The 14,185-nt window shown below is 65.3% G+C and overlaps 1 protein-coding gene and 1 long non-coding RNA gene across 25 annotated transcripts in view; one reads left to right on the top strand and one right to left on the bottom strand.

Moving 5' to 3' along the window:
• The window catches only part of LOC121014332 (uncharacterized), a 27,481-nt gene extending 26,954 nt beyond the window's left edge, over positions 1 to 527 (bottom strand). The window contains exon 1 of the long non-coding RNA XR_005783162.1: positions 425 to 527. This is a non-coding gene — a long non-coding RNA (uncharacterized LOC121014332). The remainder of the gene's footprint in view (positions 1 to 424) is intronic.
• Positions 1 to 14,185, top strand: part of KIF1A (kinesin family member 1A) — a 94,621-nt gene that overhangs the window by 50,995 nt on the left and 29,441 nt on the right. For 11 of the 24 annotated variants that reach the window (XM_040450428.1, XM_040450429.1, XM_040450430.1 and 8 more), the window contains 11 exons: positions 447 to 526; positions 820 to 895; positions 2,846 to 2,925; positions 3,170 to 3,276; positions 4,002 to 4,085; positions 4,988 to 5,168; positions 5,292 to 5,364; positions 5,515 to 5,608; positions 6,615 to 6,763; positions 7,013 to 7,191; positions 8,850 to 8,987. In XM_040450428.1, the coding sequence (XP_040306362.1) occupies positions 447 to 526; positions 820 to 895; positions 2,846 to 2,925; positions 3,170 to 3,276; positions 4,002 to 4,085; positions 4,988 to 5,168; positions 5,292 to 5,364; positions 5,515 to 5,608; positions 6,615 to 6,763; positions 7,013 to 7,191; positions 8,850 to 8,987 (1,241 nt within the window). Of the gene's footprint in view, positions 1 to 446; positions 527 to 819; positions 896 to 2,845; positions 2,926 to 3,169; positions 3,277 to 4,001; positions 4,086 to 4,987; positions 5,169 to 5,291; positions 5,365 to 5,514; positions 5,609 to 6,614; positions 6,764 to 7,012; positions 7,192 to 8,849; positions 8,988 to 9,625; positions 9,887 to 14,185 lie in introns of all 24 variants that reach the window. The other 13 variants (XM_040450417.1, XM_040450418.1, XM_040450420.1 and 10 more) reach the window with 2 other exon arrangements.

Consider the following 14,185-nt stretch of genomic DNA (forward strand, 5'->3'; position numbering starts at 1 on the left):
CTCCCAGTGTCCCCGTGTGTCTCCCAGGGTCCCCGCGTGTCTCCCAGAGTCCCCACGTGTCTCTCAGGGTCCCCGTGTGCTTCCCCATGTCCCAGGTATCTCTCAGGGTCCCCGCGTATCTCTCAGTGTCCCCACATGTCTCTCAGCATCCCTGCTTGTGTCTCAGCGTCCTGCGTGTCTCCCAGGGTCCCCACGTGTCTCTCAGTGTCCTCGTATGTGTGTGTTTCTCTCCCTCCAGGTTTATTTTGCCGTTTCCTCTACTGTCTGGCTGCGTCCACGGGAGAGACTCGTGTCCTTGGACACGTTAGCTCCTCAGCCCTTCACCCTGACCTTTCAGGCATTGTGCCGCCTGACCAGACTGGGGACTGGGGTCTTGGTGCCCTTCCACCTGGCCTCCGCTCCTGGCACAGGTCCCTCACCTCACTGTGCTCTTTTCCGCTGCCCAGGAGACGGAGAAGATCATAGCCGAGCTCAACGAGACCTGGGAAGAGAAGCTGCGGCGGACGGAAGCCATCCGGATGGAGAGGTGGGTGGCGGGGAAACCGAGGACTCCAGCGCTCCAGCCCGGGCCCGCTCCTGGGGGTGGCCATGCCCTCTCACCCGGTGACTCTTGCCCCGTCACCAATGGCCCCACCGACCTGATCCCTGATCAGGAGACCAGTCCCTCCAGCTGGACACCTCCACTCTCTGACCGGATGGGACGCCACCCGGGCTCCGCCTCGGGCCGAGTGGCCAGAGCCCACGGCTGACTGGTCGGTTGGGGGCCAGGCAGGTCCCGCGGCCTCGAGGCTCGAGCTGACCCAGACACCGTCCCCACAGGGAAGCACTGCTGGCCGAGATGGGCGTGGCCATGAGGGAGGACGGCGGCACATTGGGTGTGTTTTCTCCAAAAAAGGTAGGTGCTCTTTCTAGCTCCGGGGTGCAGCCCTGACTGGGACAGGGCCGGGCGGCCCACAGCCCTTTGTGAGGTGTCAGCTCCTCTGGGAGGAGAGGGGACAGGTCCAGGCACCGGGGGCCACGCTCGGCCACAGCCACACCTCCCCAGCGTGGGAGACACCCTCTTGGAGCTCAGCCAAAGTCAGGTCTGGCTATCCCAGCTGGCACTCAAGTCTTCTCCCGCCCGGGCCCACCTCGCTCACGGGACCTGGCACCGTCACTAGGGGGGCCTTCAGAGCACTGTCCTCCTCAGTAGCTCAGGTGGGGCACAGCACGAGCGTTTGGGGAGAAGTTGTCTCTGATAATTCTAGGACCAGACCCCCCACCCACCCCAAAGAGTGCCAGAGCCTCGAGCCCTCAGGAGCTCCGTTCTAAGCCGGGGAGCCTCCAAGGAGGTGGTGGCCGTGTGTTCTGACCACAGCTCCGGACTCTCTGGGCCCTGCCCTCGATACTTTGTTAGTGAGGAAGCTCCTGCCCGCCTTCTTGGGAGCATCTTCGTGTGGCTGGCCCCTCACCCTGGCTCTGTCTGGGACGGCGGGTGCTCTGTGCCACCAATGCCCAAAGCCAGACACACATGGAGCCCCCACGGTGCCGTCGGGGACCCTGTGGGAAGAGATGTGTGGACGACGGTGTGATGCGTGCATCGGCCAGGTGTCCGCTCCTTGGGGACAGGGACAGGCTCCTCGGGCTTCTTCCGCCTTCGTGCGCTCCAGGCCGGGGGGCGGGGGGGGGGGGGGGGGCCGCAGTGGGGAGGCGCCGGGGGGGGGGGGGGAGTGCTTGCAAGGACTCTGGGCAGGCTGAGAAGCAGGTCACACCCTGCTTCATGTGCCTTCTGGAGAGGCCTTGAGTTTTCCTGGGGAAACTTGCCCCTTCCCGGAGGGTGGGGTGTACCCCGGGGCTGTGGGAGCAGGTGCTCTTGGGACACTTGGCACCCTGGTGCCTTTGGTTGGTGGCCCCGGATCTGGGCAGTGCCCAGGAGTGGGAGGATGGCCCTAGGGACCGCCGAGGACACCTCCTTCTGAGAAGGGCAGCATTCCTGGGACTCTGGGGAAGTGCCCGTGCCAGCTGGACCCCTCTACTCAGCCCTGCAGGGCGAGCACCGTTCCCCTTGCTTGGGAGAGGGGGCGGTTGGGGACCGCTGTCCCCAGTGTCTGATGACCAGGACTTCACAGCCCCGCACAGGAGCGTTGGTGGTGCATCGTGGGATTTATAGCTTAAAGTGGAGGCGGTTTATTCCAAGGTGCCAAGCGGGAAACCGAGGCAGCTGTCCCAGCCTCCACCATGTTGCAGGACCCTGGCCTGGGACACAGTCAGGGGTGGCGTTCCTGAGCTCAGGAAGCATGTCTAGGGCCCCAGTGCCCTGGGAGGGAGGCAGGTTGCGGAGGGCAGGGCAGCTGGCGGGTGCTGGTCGCCTTTGGTAGGCCCGTGGACAGGAGAGCGGGTCCGAGCTGGGTGGTTCAGCAGGGACTTCCTTTACAAGCTGTGCTCCAAGCCCCCAGGCCAGATCCCTCCCTGGCTAGTGTCCTAATCCTTCTGGACTCTCAGATCCACTGGGACCTCAGCTCCTGGGCACTTCAGTTGGATTGAGGGCCTGTAGCCCCCTTGTAGGGTGGAGCAACAGACCCAGAGCCTGGTGCCATGGGCCCCGCAGGACCCGGCCTGCGCCCTGCACATCTGAGGGCCCGCCACAGCCCTCAGAACCCCTAGGTTCCCAGCTCCGCTGAGCGCCTACTGCCTGGTTCTGAGCTCCCTGGGCTCCTCACGGGAGCCAGGCCGGGAGGACACTGTGTCCCCAGGAGGCCAGGCCTAGGCTGGTGGCGGTCTGGCACCTGAGGAGAGACAGGTCAGGTGCGCGTCAGTGCTGGGCCCTGGCGCCTCCCCAGGAGAGGTGACCCTCCTTTCCCCCCAGACACCACATCTCGTCAACCTGAATGAGGACCCGCTGATGTCCGAGTGCCTCCTGTACTACATCAAGGACGGGATCACCAGGTGGGGGTCGTCAGGGTGGGGCGGGCTCCCTGGCAGAGAGGCCGCCAAGCCTGGGTATGTGCTGCAGCATTGCTGTCCCCGTGATGGCTGCTGGAGACAATGCCCAAGGCCACCCTGGGCTACGTGGCTCTCCCGGGCGGGGCGGCGCTTGGGGCATCCCTGTGGGGATGCGTGGGCAGGCCAGCGGGTGGCGGCACGGGTGCGCTGGGTCCTGCCAGTGCTGACGTCCCCCGCCCCTCCCCAGGGTGGGCCGGGAAGATGCGGAGAGGCGGCAGGACATTGTCCTGAGTGGGCACTTCATCAAGGAGGAGCACTGTGTCTTCCGGAGCGACTCCCGGGGCGGCAGCGAAGGTACCTCTGCCCTTCAGTTCCCACCTCTGCTCTGGCGCCACTGACTGTCAGGCCTGAGCAGGGCTGTGGGTCAGCCCTCACTCCTTACTCCGTCCCGGCAAAGCCCTTCCGTTACAACGGTGTTCTGAGGGCTTGGCTGTGGACGCGGGAGCTCCCTCCCCACGCCGCGAGTGCTCTGGGGGGTCTCCGTGGGCCGGAGAATGGGGAGCCGTGAGGAATGAACCTCCATCCAGGCTGGAGGACTATTTTTACACCGCACTGTCCTGTTGGCTGTGGCGCGGCCATCTGTCCGTGTCCCCAGCCTGCCTGCCAGTCACCTCAGGGCGATGGCCTTGAGCAGGGTTGGGGACAGAATTCTGTCTCCAACGCCTGCCCTCCTCTTTGGGATGGGCACAAAGCTCTAGGGGGCTCTGGGACCCCTGGGGACACACTAGCCACTGTTTCCCATCCGTGCCCATCTGGTTCTCTGACTGGGGCAAAGGCACCTCCCCGTCGGGCGTCACCCTCACCTGTTGTATGGGGTGTAGCCCTCCTCTGGCTTCTCCAGGGCCCACACGATGTATTGTCTGGCGGCCATCAGGCTTTGCAGCTAGCAGGGATGAGAGAGGCCTGATGCGGGCCACACCTGGGCAGCCAGTTGAGCCGAGCCCTGCAGGCGGACAGAGGGCATGGCCACTCAGGATGACAGTCCCTCACTCTCTGCCCTCCCCATCTCTGTCATGTAGCCGTGGTGACCTTGGAACCCTGTGAGGGGGCAGACACATATGTCAATGGCAAGAAAGTCACGGAGCCCAGCATCCTGCGGTCAGGTATGGCTAGGGCCTGGAGACAGGTGTCTCTTTCTCCCCTGCAGTTTCGGGACTAGGCCTGGGGTCCACGCACTCAGGAGGATAGGCCTCAGCTCGGTGTCTCCTTCCTGGTACCTGGGCCCCAGGGCAGGGAGGACAAGTGAGGGTGACTAAATGAGGGTGGCTGGCCAAGGTGGCGGGGGAGGAGCTGAGGGAGGCTTTAGGGAGGACTCACCAGCAGACAGGGGCTGGTGTGGGAGGAGCTGAGCCTGCTCCGTGGGCCCTGAGTCGGAAGGAAACTAGGCTGTCCAAAGAGCCCTTGTAGGCAGGACTGTCCAAGACGGTGGGTGCTACAGCCCTGGTGGACGTGTCTGCCTGGAGGGTCCTGCAGACCGGGGGACCCTGGCCCTGGGCACATACAGACGGGGGGCCCTGGCCCCTGCCCTGCTTCCATCGAGGTGGGTACTGAGGGGAAGGGCCCGTGAGCCCGTGCTGCAGCATCCTGCAGGGTGGGGGTGGGGGCACACACAGCCCACAGGTGTGGAGGAGTGGCCAGGGCCAGGGCCTGGGGGCAGGAGACCAGGCTGGCCTGGGGGTGACGTGTGGGCTGTGCGCAGGACCGCACGTTGGAGAAATCCCCAGGACTGTTTTGCAAACATCACTGGCTGCTGTATATTGGGGGGGTGGGGGGGGTGGGGGTGGTGAGGGGGTGGGTCTGGGGAGAGAGTCAGGTCCCGGCCACGGGGTAGGTGGCTGCTGGTCCGGAGCCGACCCGGGTGGCTCCTGGTGGCCCTCCCTGGGGCGGGCCAGCCTGGGGGACCTGCCCGTGCTCCACTTTTCCCGTCTTCCCGCCCTGACCCCTTGAGGCCACCCCCAAGGCCACAGGCTACCCCCTGATGGCCGGCCTTGCTTCTGTCCCCCAGGAAACCGCATCATCATGGGGAAGAGCCACGTGTTCCGGTTCAACCACCCCGAGCAGGCACGGCAGGAGCGCGAGCGCACGCCCTGCGCAGAGACGCCCGCTGAGCCCGTGGACTGGGCCTTCGCGCAGCGCGAGCTGCTGGAGAAGCAGGGCATCGACATGAAGCAGGAGATGGAGCAGAGGTGAGGCCCGAGGCTGCGGGTCACCGCGCCCCCTCTTCCCCTGCGGCGCTCCATCCCCTTCCACCCCCACGCTGCGCCCGCTCACCCGCTCACCCGAGCCCGCTCCCGCTCCCCCTCCCGCAGGCTCCAGGAGCTGGAGGACCAGTACCGCCGTGAGCGAGAGGAGGCCACCTACCTGCTGGAGCAGCAGAGGCTGGTGAGGGCGGCCCGCCTGGGCGGCGGCCGGGAGGGGGGTGCATGAAGGGGCCGGGCCGGGGGTGGGGGAGCCTGAAGGGGTCAGGCCCGGGGGCGGGGCGTGAAGGGGCCCGGCCTCCACGTGGGCCCACACTCCTCCCTCCGTGGCCAGGACTACGAGAGCAAGCTGGAGGCCCTGCAGAAGCAGATGGGCTCCAGGTGCTTCTCTGAAGCGAACGAGGAGGACGAGGAGCCGGAGGACGAGGGTGAGAGGCTCGGGGGGGGGGGGGGGGGGGGGGGGCCCCGCCTCGGGGCCGGGGCCGGGCGGGGTCTTGGGCACGAGGAGCCCCCAGGCGCCTGGTCGGCGCCTTTGCCCTCGGGGTCCCCGGCCCGCCCCTCAGGGAGCGAGGCCTCCTTGTCCCCGGGAAGCACCCACGGAGGCAGGATTTGGGGGAGGCTGCGCTGCAGCGGGAAAGCGCAGGCGTGTGCTCGTGCAGTGTGTTCACACAGGCGTGTGCTCGCTCACGCAGGTTATGGCAGGAATGGCCCAGGTGGTGGGGAGCACGGTACGGGCAGGGTGTGGTGTCTGCTCGTCCGCCCTGCCGTGTGTCCCGCCTGCACAGGCTGGTGCTCTTTCCCAGGACTAGGTCACCGCTCCTCACCTCAGGACCCCCTTTCCAAGCATCAGCTTGGGCAGCCCCCCCTGTGACAGGGGGAGGACCTCACATTGCTGTGGGGCACGAGGGCGGCCCACAGGCAGGGCAGATGGGGTGGAGTCAGGCACAGGATGCGCGTCCAGCTTGACCCCTCTGGTCAGCACCTTTGTGTAGATGTGACTTTGGCCTCCTGTTGCCTGGAATCATCTTCCCTCGGGGCAGGAGCCCTGGATGAGAGGGGCGGAGCCTGGGAGCCTGGACAGGCCCCTCCTGGTGTCCCTGCTCCCTTTCTCTTGGGGACACAGTAGACAAAGGTGTGTGAGCTGGGACAGGGTGGGAGGTCACTGTGCTCTCTTGCCTGTCCTGTGAGCATGTGGCCCCAATGCTGCTCCCTCCCCCCGCCCCCAGCCCCACTGGGCTTCTCTGACTCTCAGAATGTCCGGTTCTGGTCAGCCCCTCTGGGGCACATGGAGCCTTCAGGCCGCCCCCCGGGGCGGATCCTTCTGTGGGTTTCCTTCCCTCCAAGAGCCCGAGACAGTTAGTGCAGAAGTGGGGGCCCCGGGCCAGAGGGGTAAGGTGGCATTTCCGTGACGACCGCACATGCCTGTCCCCGCAGTCCAGTGGACGGAGAGGGAGTGTGAGCTGGCGCTGTGGGCCTTCCGGAAGTGGAAGTGGTACCAGTTCACGTCTCTGCGGGACCTGCTGTGGGGCAACGCCATCTTCCTCAAAGAGGCCAATGCCATCAGCGTGGAGCTCAAGAAGAAGGTGGGCCCCCACCCCGCCGCCCACAACCCGGGCCCCGTACAGCCGTGGGCAGAGCGAGGGAGGCCCGGGGACGGACCCAGGAGAATGCGCACCCTCCCTGCCCCGGGAGCAGCCGGGGTGCGAGTACAGCTTCCCCTCCGGCTGCCGGCTGGAAGGTTCCGGTGAACCCTGTGGGGCGTGCAGCCCGGAGGTGGGGCCCGGCTCGCACACCCCCGGGGGCTGACGGGCGGCCGCCTCCTGCCGCCACAGGTCCAGTTCCAGTTTGTCCTCCTCACGGACACGCTGTACTCCCCACTGCCGCCGGACCTGCTGCCCCCAGAGGCTGCCAAAGAGCGGGAGACACGCCCCTTCCCGCGCACCATCGTGGCCGTGGAGGTCCAGGACCAGAAGAACGGGGCCACCCACTACTGGACGCTGGAGAAGCTCAGGTGTGGTGGGCAGGCCGCGAGGGGGGGCGGCAGGGGTGGGTGCGGGTTCGCGGCGCTCCTGCGTCCCTGCGCTTCTCTCCTGCTGGAGTTGTTTTTACAGTCAGAAGGCAAAAGCGTTAGCGTGGAATCGGCGTTCTCCTCCTACGGATGCAGCGGTCAAGTGTACCGCGCTTCCATGGAGGAAGGGGCGGATGAGGTTGACGGTGCTGCAGGAAGGCGGGCGGGGGGCCGGCAGGGCACGCCGGGCGGACATGTCCTCAGAAGAGCTCGGCAGCTGCAAGCCTCTCCGCCCTGGGGCTGTAGGGATCCCAGGGGAAGACAGGGACGAGGGTCCCGGTGACGGCCTGAGGGGGCTGGGCTGGGGGCGAAGCTGTCCCTGCGAGAGGCGTCTTTCCTCCAGCTCCGCCTGCACCCTCCCCGCGTGCTCGTCCCCACGTGTGGCTCTTACCTGAGAAAGGGGACTGAGTGAGGCGCAGGCGATGCCGTCCAAGGGAAGTCGAACAAGCGCTGCTCGAGGTGCCCCAGACGTGAGGCCCCTGCACGTAGGCCGAGCCAGGGTGGGCGGGAGGGAGCGCAGGCCATCAGGAGGGAGACAGGAGCAGAGCAAGCGAGTCCGCGGCCTCCGTGCGGGTCTTCACGCCCTGGGCAGGGCAGGGCCAACCGCTGGGACCGTCCGGTTTGAATTTCTCTGGAGGGCTTTGGCACACAGAGCCTGCCCCTGGCTGCCGAGTCCCTGGCTCTAGGGTGATTTCAGGCAGGGGGTGCTGGCTTGGCGTGAGTCAGACAGGTGGGTGGCGGGGGTGAGGGGTGGTTTCGGTTTCCTTGTGAGAGGTGGGCTCACTCAGGACTTATCCACTGTCTACAGGAACCGACCGGCCCAGCCAGCAAGGCCCCACAGATGTCCCGACACCCTAAAATACAGAGAAGGAAAGCTGTAAAAATACACAGTCCTACCCAGACACTCCCGCACACACCCTCACACACTCACAGTCGCCCGCACACCTCCTTTCTCGCATGGCTCGCTCACACGCTCACACACACGCTGGCACGCACGCGCGCGCACACAGGTAAACGCGCTCTCGTAAGATTCATGCGAGTAGATGCGCACGCTCAGGGCCCCCCACCCAGGGCCCCCCACCCTCCCCGGGGCCGCGCTGTGGCGGGGACGAGCCCGTTCCTATCGCCGCTGAGCCCTACCGGGAAACGATTTCGTTCCCATTCTTCCACAACTTGTTGGTTTTCCTGGGGATAATACTTTTTGAAATGTGTCATGTTTCTGTATCCCGTCACCGATTTGCCGTCCCTTCCCTTGAGCTTTCAGGGCTCTGTGACGGGATCCCCCACCCCGAGCGTCCCCGCCGTGGCTCTGGCCAGAGCCCTCTCCGTTTCCCCTCCAGTTCCGGGCCCATCCTGCCTGCACAGATCACGTGGTGTCCCTGGGCCAGCATCGAGAGTATTTAGCACATGCTCACCTGGAGGTCTCCTTGCTCACGGTTGACAGATTGCGAGGACCGCGCGGGGCCTGTCAGCAAACCACGCTGAACCCCGGATGACGCTGAACTGTGGCCGGAGCCGGGTGGAGCCTGCTGTCCCCAGCAGCAGAGGTGTGCCGTGCCGGCCGCTCGCCCAGGCCCACAGTGATCCCTGTTCCCCTGCAGGCAGCGCCTGGACCTGATGCGGGAGATGTATGACCGGGCCGCGGAGGTGCCCTCCAGTGTCATCGAGGACTGTGACAACGTGGTGACTGGCGGAGACCCCTTCTACGACCGCTTTCCCTGGTTCCGGCTGGTGGGCAGGTGGGCGCCTCCTTCCCTCCCTGGGCTGAGAGAGAGAGAGAGAGAGAGAGAGAGAGAGAGAGAGAAGGTGGTAGGGGCAGGGAGTGGGTGTCCTCCTAAGGCCGAGCGCCCTGGCTGGGCCCTGGCCCTGACATGAGGAGGGAGCCATCGAGAGGCCCTTTCCCACCTTGACGTCCCTGACCTCGTCCTTCCTGGGTCCGAGGCACCCTGCCCCAGCCACTCCTGTCCACAGACCAGTGGGCCCTATAATTTGGGGACCGGGAAGGGGAGGGAGTCTCAGTGTCACCACCTACACCTGCTGCGGGGCTGTGGCCGCCGGGTTGCACGTGTCCCCGCGTGTGAATGTGTGGCTCGGTCAGGCTGAGTGACCTGGTCCTCACACGACCTCAGCCACACCTGGCGAGGATCACGCCAGTGGCTACTTTCCAGAACTTTCGGTGACCTTCCCCTGAGCACACGTGTGGTTTCTTTCCAAGCCTGGGGACGGGATGCACTTTTGGTTCTCGTGTCTTTTAAAGCAGCATTCCTGACGGTCTGTGTGTTTGGTTTTGGTTTAAACAGAAGCCCCCACCCCCGCCCTGTCCGTCCCCGCGAGTAGCTGGTGTTAACTTCTCTCTGTCTTGTCGCACTAACCTCAGTTCAGTCATCTCTGGCTGCAACAGCTACCCTCTTCTCAACACATGCATGAGCGAGCGCATGGCTGCTCTCACCCCCTCCCCCACCTTCTCGAGCCCCGACTCCGACGCCACCGAGCCTGCCGAGGAGCAGAGCGTGGGGGAGGAGGAGGAGGAGGAGGAGGAGGAGGAGGATCTGCAGGACGACGTCTTTCCGGAGCACGCGCTGTGCGACGGCCGGGACCCGTTTTACGACCGGCCCCCCCTGTTCAGTTTAGTAGGAAGGTTGGTGAGGTCGAGGACGGCATGCTGGGAAGGAACCAGCTCTTTTGCGCAGGAGCACTGCTGCGGGCACAATTTGACCGCCGTCAGGGCGTGACCCCCGAGCAGAGGGTGTGAGGGAGCGAGAGGACTCCTGGCCATCCTGGAGTGTGCCCAGCAGGGAGAGTCGGGCCCCAGTGTCAGAAGAGGTGGTGCTCCCGGAGCACGGCCGTCCGGCGCTGTGTGGTGGAGCTGTGTCTACAGACAGGCCCTGGAACCCGGGAGGAGTCCCCGAGCGGGGCCGCTGGGGGGCATTTGGGAGAGTGGGGGTTTGCGTCTGTGCACCCACCACTGGCTGTAGCGGCCTCACTTCCCTCTGCCTCCTCGTGCTATTGACCTGCTACTGACCAATAGCTCCCCGCTGGGAGAAGGAGGCCACCCTGGCCGGGGGTGGGGGGGGTGGGTGGGGGGGGGAGGAAGAGCTGGCAGGGGAGGGTCTGCCTCTGAAGCCGGGGCCCAGGTGGACCTTGCCTCTCCCCGAGCCTCTCTCCATCTGAGAGTGAGGACGGTTCACTCCTCCTGACCTCCCAGCCGTCATGGCGAGAGAGGGCACACGTGGCCCTGTGCCCTCGAGGAAATGCCCTCGGCAGAGAGGGCTTGTTACACTTTCTGGATGGAAGAGGGAGGCCGAGGTCAGGAGGTGGAGCGGAGGCCCCGGGGAAGCCCAGACCCCACAGGCAGATTGGGCAAATGCAGCTGCCATTCATGTTTTTTACTCCCATGGAATGGAGGCAAAACAGAGGAAGGAAAGATCTAGAAACTTAGCTGCTGTAGTAAGGCACTCAGCTCATTTTGATTTTACGTATAGAAAAAGCACAAGAGGGTTTCAACAGCAGCCTTTTCTGAGTCGGAGACGGCTTTCGTGGGCTAGGCCAATGGGAGTTTCTGCAGGTTTTGACCTCGGAGCCCCAGTACTGGAAGCTGAAGGCCGAGGCTGGCCCCCAGATAACGGGTTCACACTAGGAGCCCCTGGGCGCAGACGCTGGACTGAAGGCCCACCAGCTTCTCCTGGAAGGAAGCAGCTCCCCACGGGCGCATGTCGTGGAGTCCTTCGACTAGCTTTCCGTGGGTGAGGCGTGCTGGCCTGCTCCATAAACACGTGGGCTCTCGCCCTCCGAGATGCCCTGGGTCTGGGCCTCCCGCTCCGCTGAGAGTGGGGTGTAGCCCCGGGGCCGGCTCCACGCAGGCCTCTAGAAAGCCCTGGGCGGCTCCGGTGTCAGGTAGGCGTGGGCTCAGGGCGCAGGGGAGCGAGGGCACCGGGAGAAACGGGGTGTGAGCTCTGCAGTCTCAGCCACAAAGAGCTGGGTCCTTCCAACACTTTCCCCCTTCTGTGGATCTGAGATGTTACAAACAACCAAATCAAACCAAGTCGTCAGCGAGAGGCCAGCCCCCCCTACGGCGGGCCGTCTGTGTAGGGCTTCATCTGGAAATGTCCCGATCTTTTTGGTTTGGCAAGAATTGGCTTCTCCCGCGCAGCAGCTGTGCAGGCCCAGGCCCTGAGAAGGACCCCATCTTTGGTTTCCTTTTATCCTTCTGGTAGCTGCTGGCTCTCTCTCTCCAAAGCTTAAGCAGAATTGGGGCACCCACTCTTGTCTCCCTTTGGAAAGGCTTTCCTGGCCCCAGCATGCGTCTCTGCACCTCACCAACCTCGTGGTTTTAGCCCTGCCTCCTCCCCTCCCGCCGCACTCAGCCCTGGCTCTGCCGCTCTGCCGTCTCCTCTCTCTCCGGGCGGGTTTCAGCCTGCTTCAAGGTGCCCTCACCCCTGTGGACGGGCCCCCCCCCCAGGCTGGGGGGCTCCTCACCCACGGCCAGGGTTAGCCCCCCAGTGGCCTCTCCCTCTGGTGGTCTGGGGTGCGAGGTGAAGGAGGGAGGTGGGACGGGCTGACCCAGGCAGCAAAAGTGGCCCCGGGGGCTCTGGTTCCCCCCTCCCCCAAGAATGCTCCCTGCCCGGAACGTCGCTTTCAGTAGCTGGATGGGCAGGGAGCCCCAGAGAGGAGGGCGAGGGGCTGGCAGCCAGGGATGGAGGGCCCGGGGACGGGTGGCGGGGCGGCGTGAGGCGGGACCGTCCGAGGGGAGTGTTCCAGGCTCTGCGTGGGAGGATTCTGACTTGCTGCGCGTCCGCATCGTGTCACCTGGGCTGGCACGGCCAGTGCCTCGGCTCCCAGCTGGGGGCCCTCCGTGTCCCGGGCCAGCAAGGCCGTGAGCCCCTCTGTGCAGCCGGCGCACCGTGGCTGGCGGGGCCCGCGGGGCGGTGCTGAGGCTGTTCTAGCCCCTTTGCTGACGGACGCTGATGTCGGGCCGTCTGGCGCGTGTAGGGCTGTGGGGGGGAGGCCGGCGTCTGTACCAGGGTCCTATTCCCTCACGTCCGGGGTTCTGTCGGCCAGGGTGGGCTCTGCCTGGGCCGTGGGCTCTTCCAGCCCTGGCTTGTGGAGACCTTCCAGGCTGTGCCGCCACTAGGTGGTGGCTGCTGGGCCCCAGGGGTTCCTTCTGGCCGAACGTGCCCATCACCGTGTCAAGATTAGGTCTCGGGGATTAGGGGCGGCAGGAGGGAGAGAGGGCCCAGCGGCCGGCACCGTGCTCTCTTTTGCCTTCTGGGAGCGTCCCAGCTGGGTGCCCCAGGGGACTGTGTGCATGTGCTTTAGCCACTGCTGGGTTACGAAGCTCAGAGAGGGGCAGAGGGGTGGCCGTGGACCCCCGCGGCCGACCTCATTATGTGGTCCTGCACCTCCAACCAGGGGGCACCTCGAGGCCCCCACCCCTGGGCAGCCCCGCCTCCGGGGAGCACATCGAGGCTGCATTTGTCTAATGGTTTGAAGTTGGAAATGGCAGTTTTTGATGCCACGGGTGTTCGGATGTTTTTTCGCTCCCGACGGGAAATCCTAAGTTGATCTAGTTAATTAGCCGATCGAGCTGGTGGGCGGGACGATGGTGTCTACCTAGTAGGGCTAGGAGCCAGCCTGTGGGTTTAAACCCCAGCCGGGGCCTTAGCTCCCAGCCCGAGGCACTTCCGCCTCTGTCTTCGTGCCTCAGTTTTGGGTCTGGGAGATGGGTACCGACAGCTCTAAGGCGAGGAAGGTGCAGGTGCTTGAACTGAGACGCGTCGTGGGTGAGGAGGACACACGTGCTGCCCGGGGCCGTGGAGGCACCGCTGTGTCAGTGCTGGCCCCTCGTGAGCTCAGAGGCACGGGCTCCCAGGATGGCTTCACGACTTTTCCACCCACCAACGGGGTGATTGTGGCCTCGGGCGCACGAGAGGCCCAGCCCCAGCCGGCGCGTGGGAAACCTCAAATCTGCACGATGCTACAGGTTCTTGAGCCCGTGGATTGGCAACATGGCAGAAAGCGTCCACCCTGAAGACGGCGAGGGGCTTTGTGCCATGAGGCCCTAAGGACAGAGCCAGGACTGGGCATGCCTGCCCTGACCTGGGCCCGGCCCTGCCCTCTGCCTCGGTCTCCCTCTGTCCTGGCCTTTGTTAGGGACAGGGGAGGAGAGTCCAGAAGCGGGGGAGCACAGACCCTGAGAGCTCAGAAGGGGGTAGGGATCACCTCTGGGGTGCTGTGAGCGGTGCTCTGGATGGCCCCGGAGCCCAGAGCCAGCCCCCGTGGAATGGTCCCCAGAGCCTTCTAGGAAGACACTCCTGGCTTTGAAGTGGCCTGGGTGGGAACAACCTTCAGCTCTCCTTCCCGGAGGCTATAGTGGCTGAGGACCCTGGTGCCGGGCACTGTGCCCTCACAGGCCTGCGGTGGGAGGTGCTCCTCCGCTTCTGAGGGCCCTCCCGTTGGTTCCTTGGCAAGTATCGATGGGGCTGGGCAGGCCGCGGCCCCTGCGTCTGTGCCCAGGGCCCCTGGGGGCCTCCTCTCTGCCTCCCAGCACGGGGCTTTCTGCAGTGGGCCCTGCGCTGGGAGATGGGGTGGGGGCTGACTTGAGGGCCCTGCAGCTGGGGGCTGTCCTGCTTGGTCCCCTTAGCTGTGTCCAGAGTGGTGGGCTGGCCAGACGGGGGCCCAGTCAAGGGGGCAGAGCAGGGTCGGGACATGTTCCCGCAGCCTGAGTTCCGGGCTCCCTCTGCTTCCCCCTCTGGACCTCAAGGCTTCGCTTTCTTTCGTGGCCACCCCCTTCATGCACCCTCAAATTCAAGCAAAGGCCCTTGGCCAGGATTCCGGGGGCCCAGGGAGGGCAGCCCAGCACTGTCCCTGTCCGGAAGTGAGTGCTGCGAGAGGCTCACCAGCCAGCCCCGGCCAGACCCTGTCAGAAGCAAGGGGCTTC

The sequence above is a fragment of the Herpailurus yagouaroundi genome, unplaced genomic scaffold, assembly GCF_014898765.1.
Source record: "Herpailurus yagouaroundi ecotype Mexico unplaced genomic scaffold, PumYag 202, whole genome shotgun sequence".
NCBI lineage: Eukaryota > Metazoa > Chordata > Mammalia > Carnivora > Felidae > Herpailurus > Herpailurus yagouaroundi.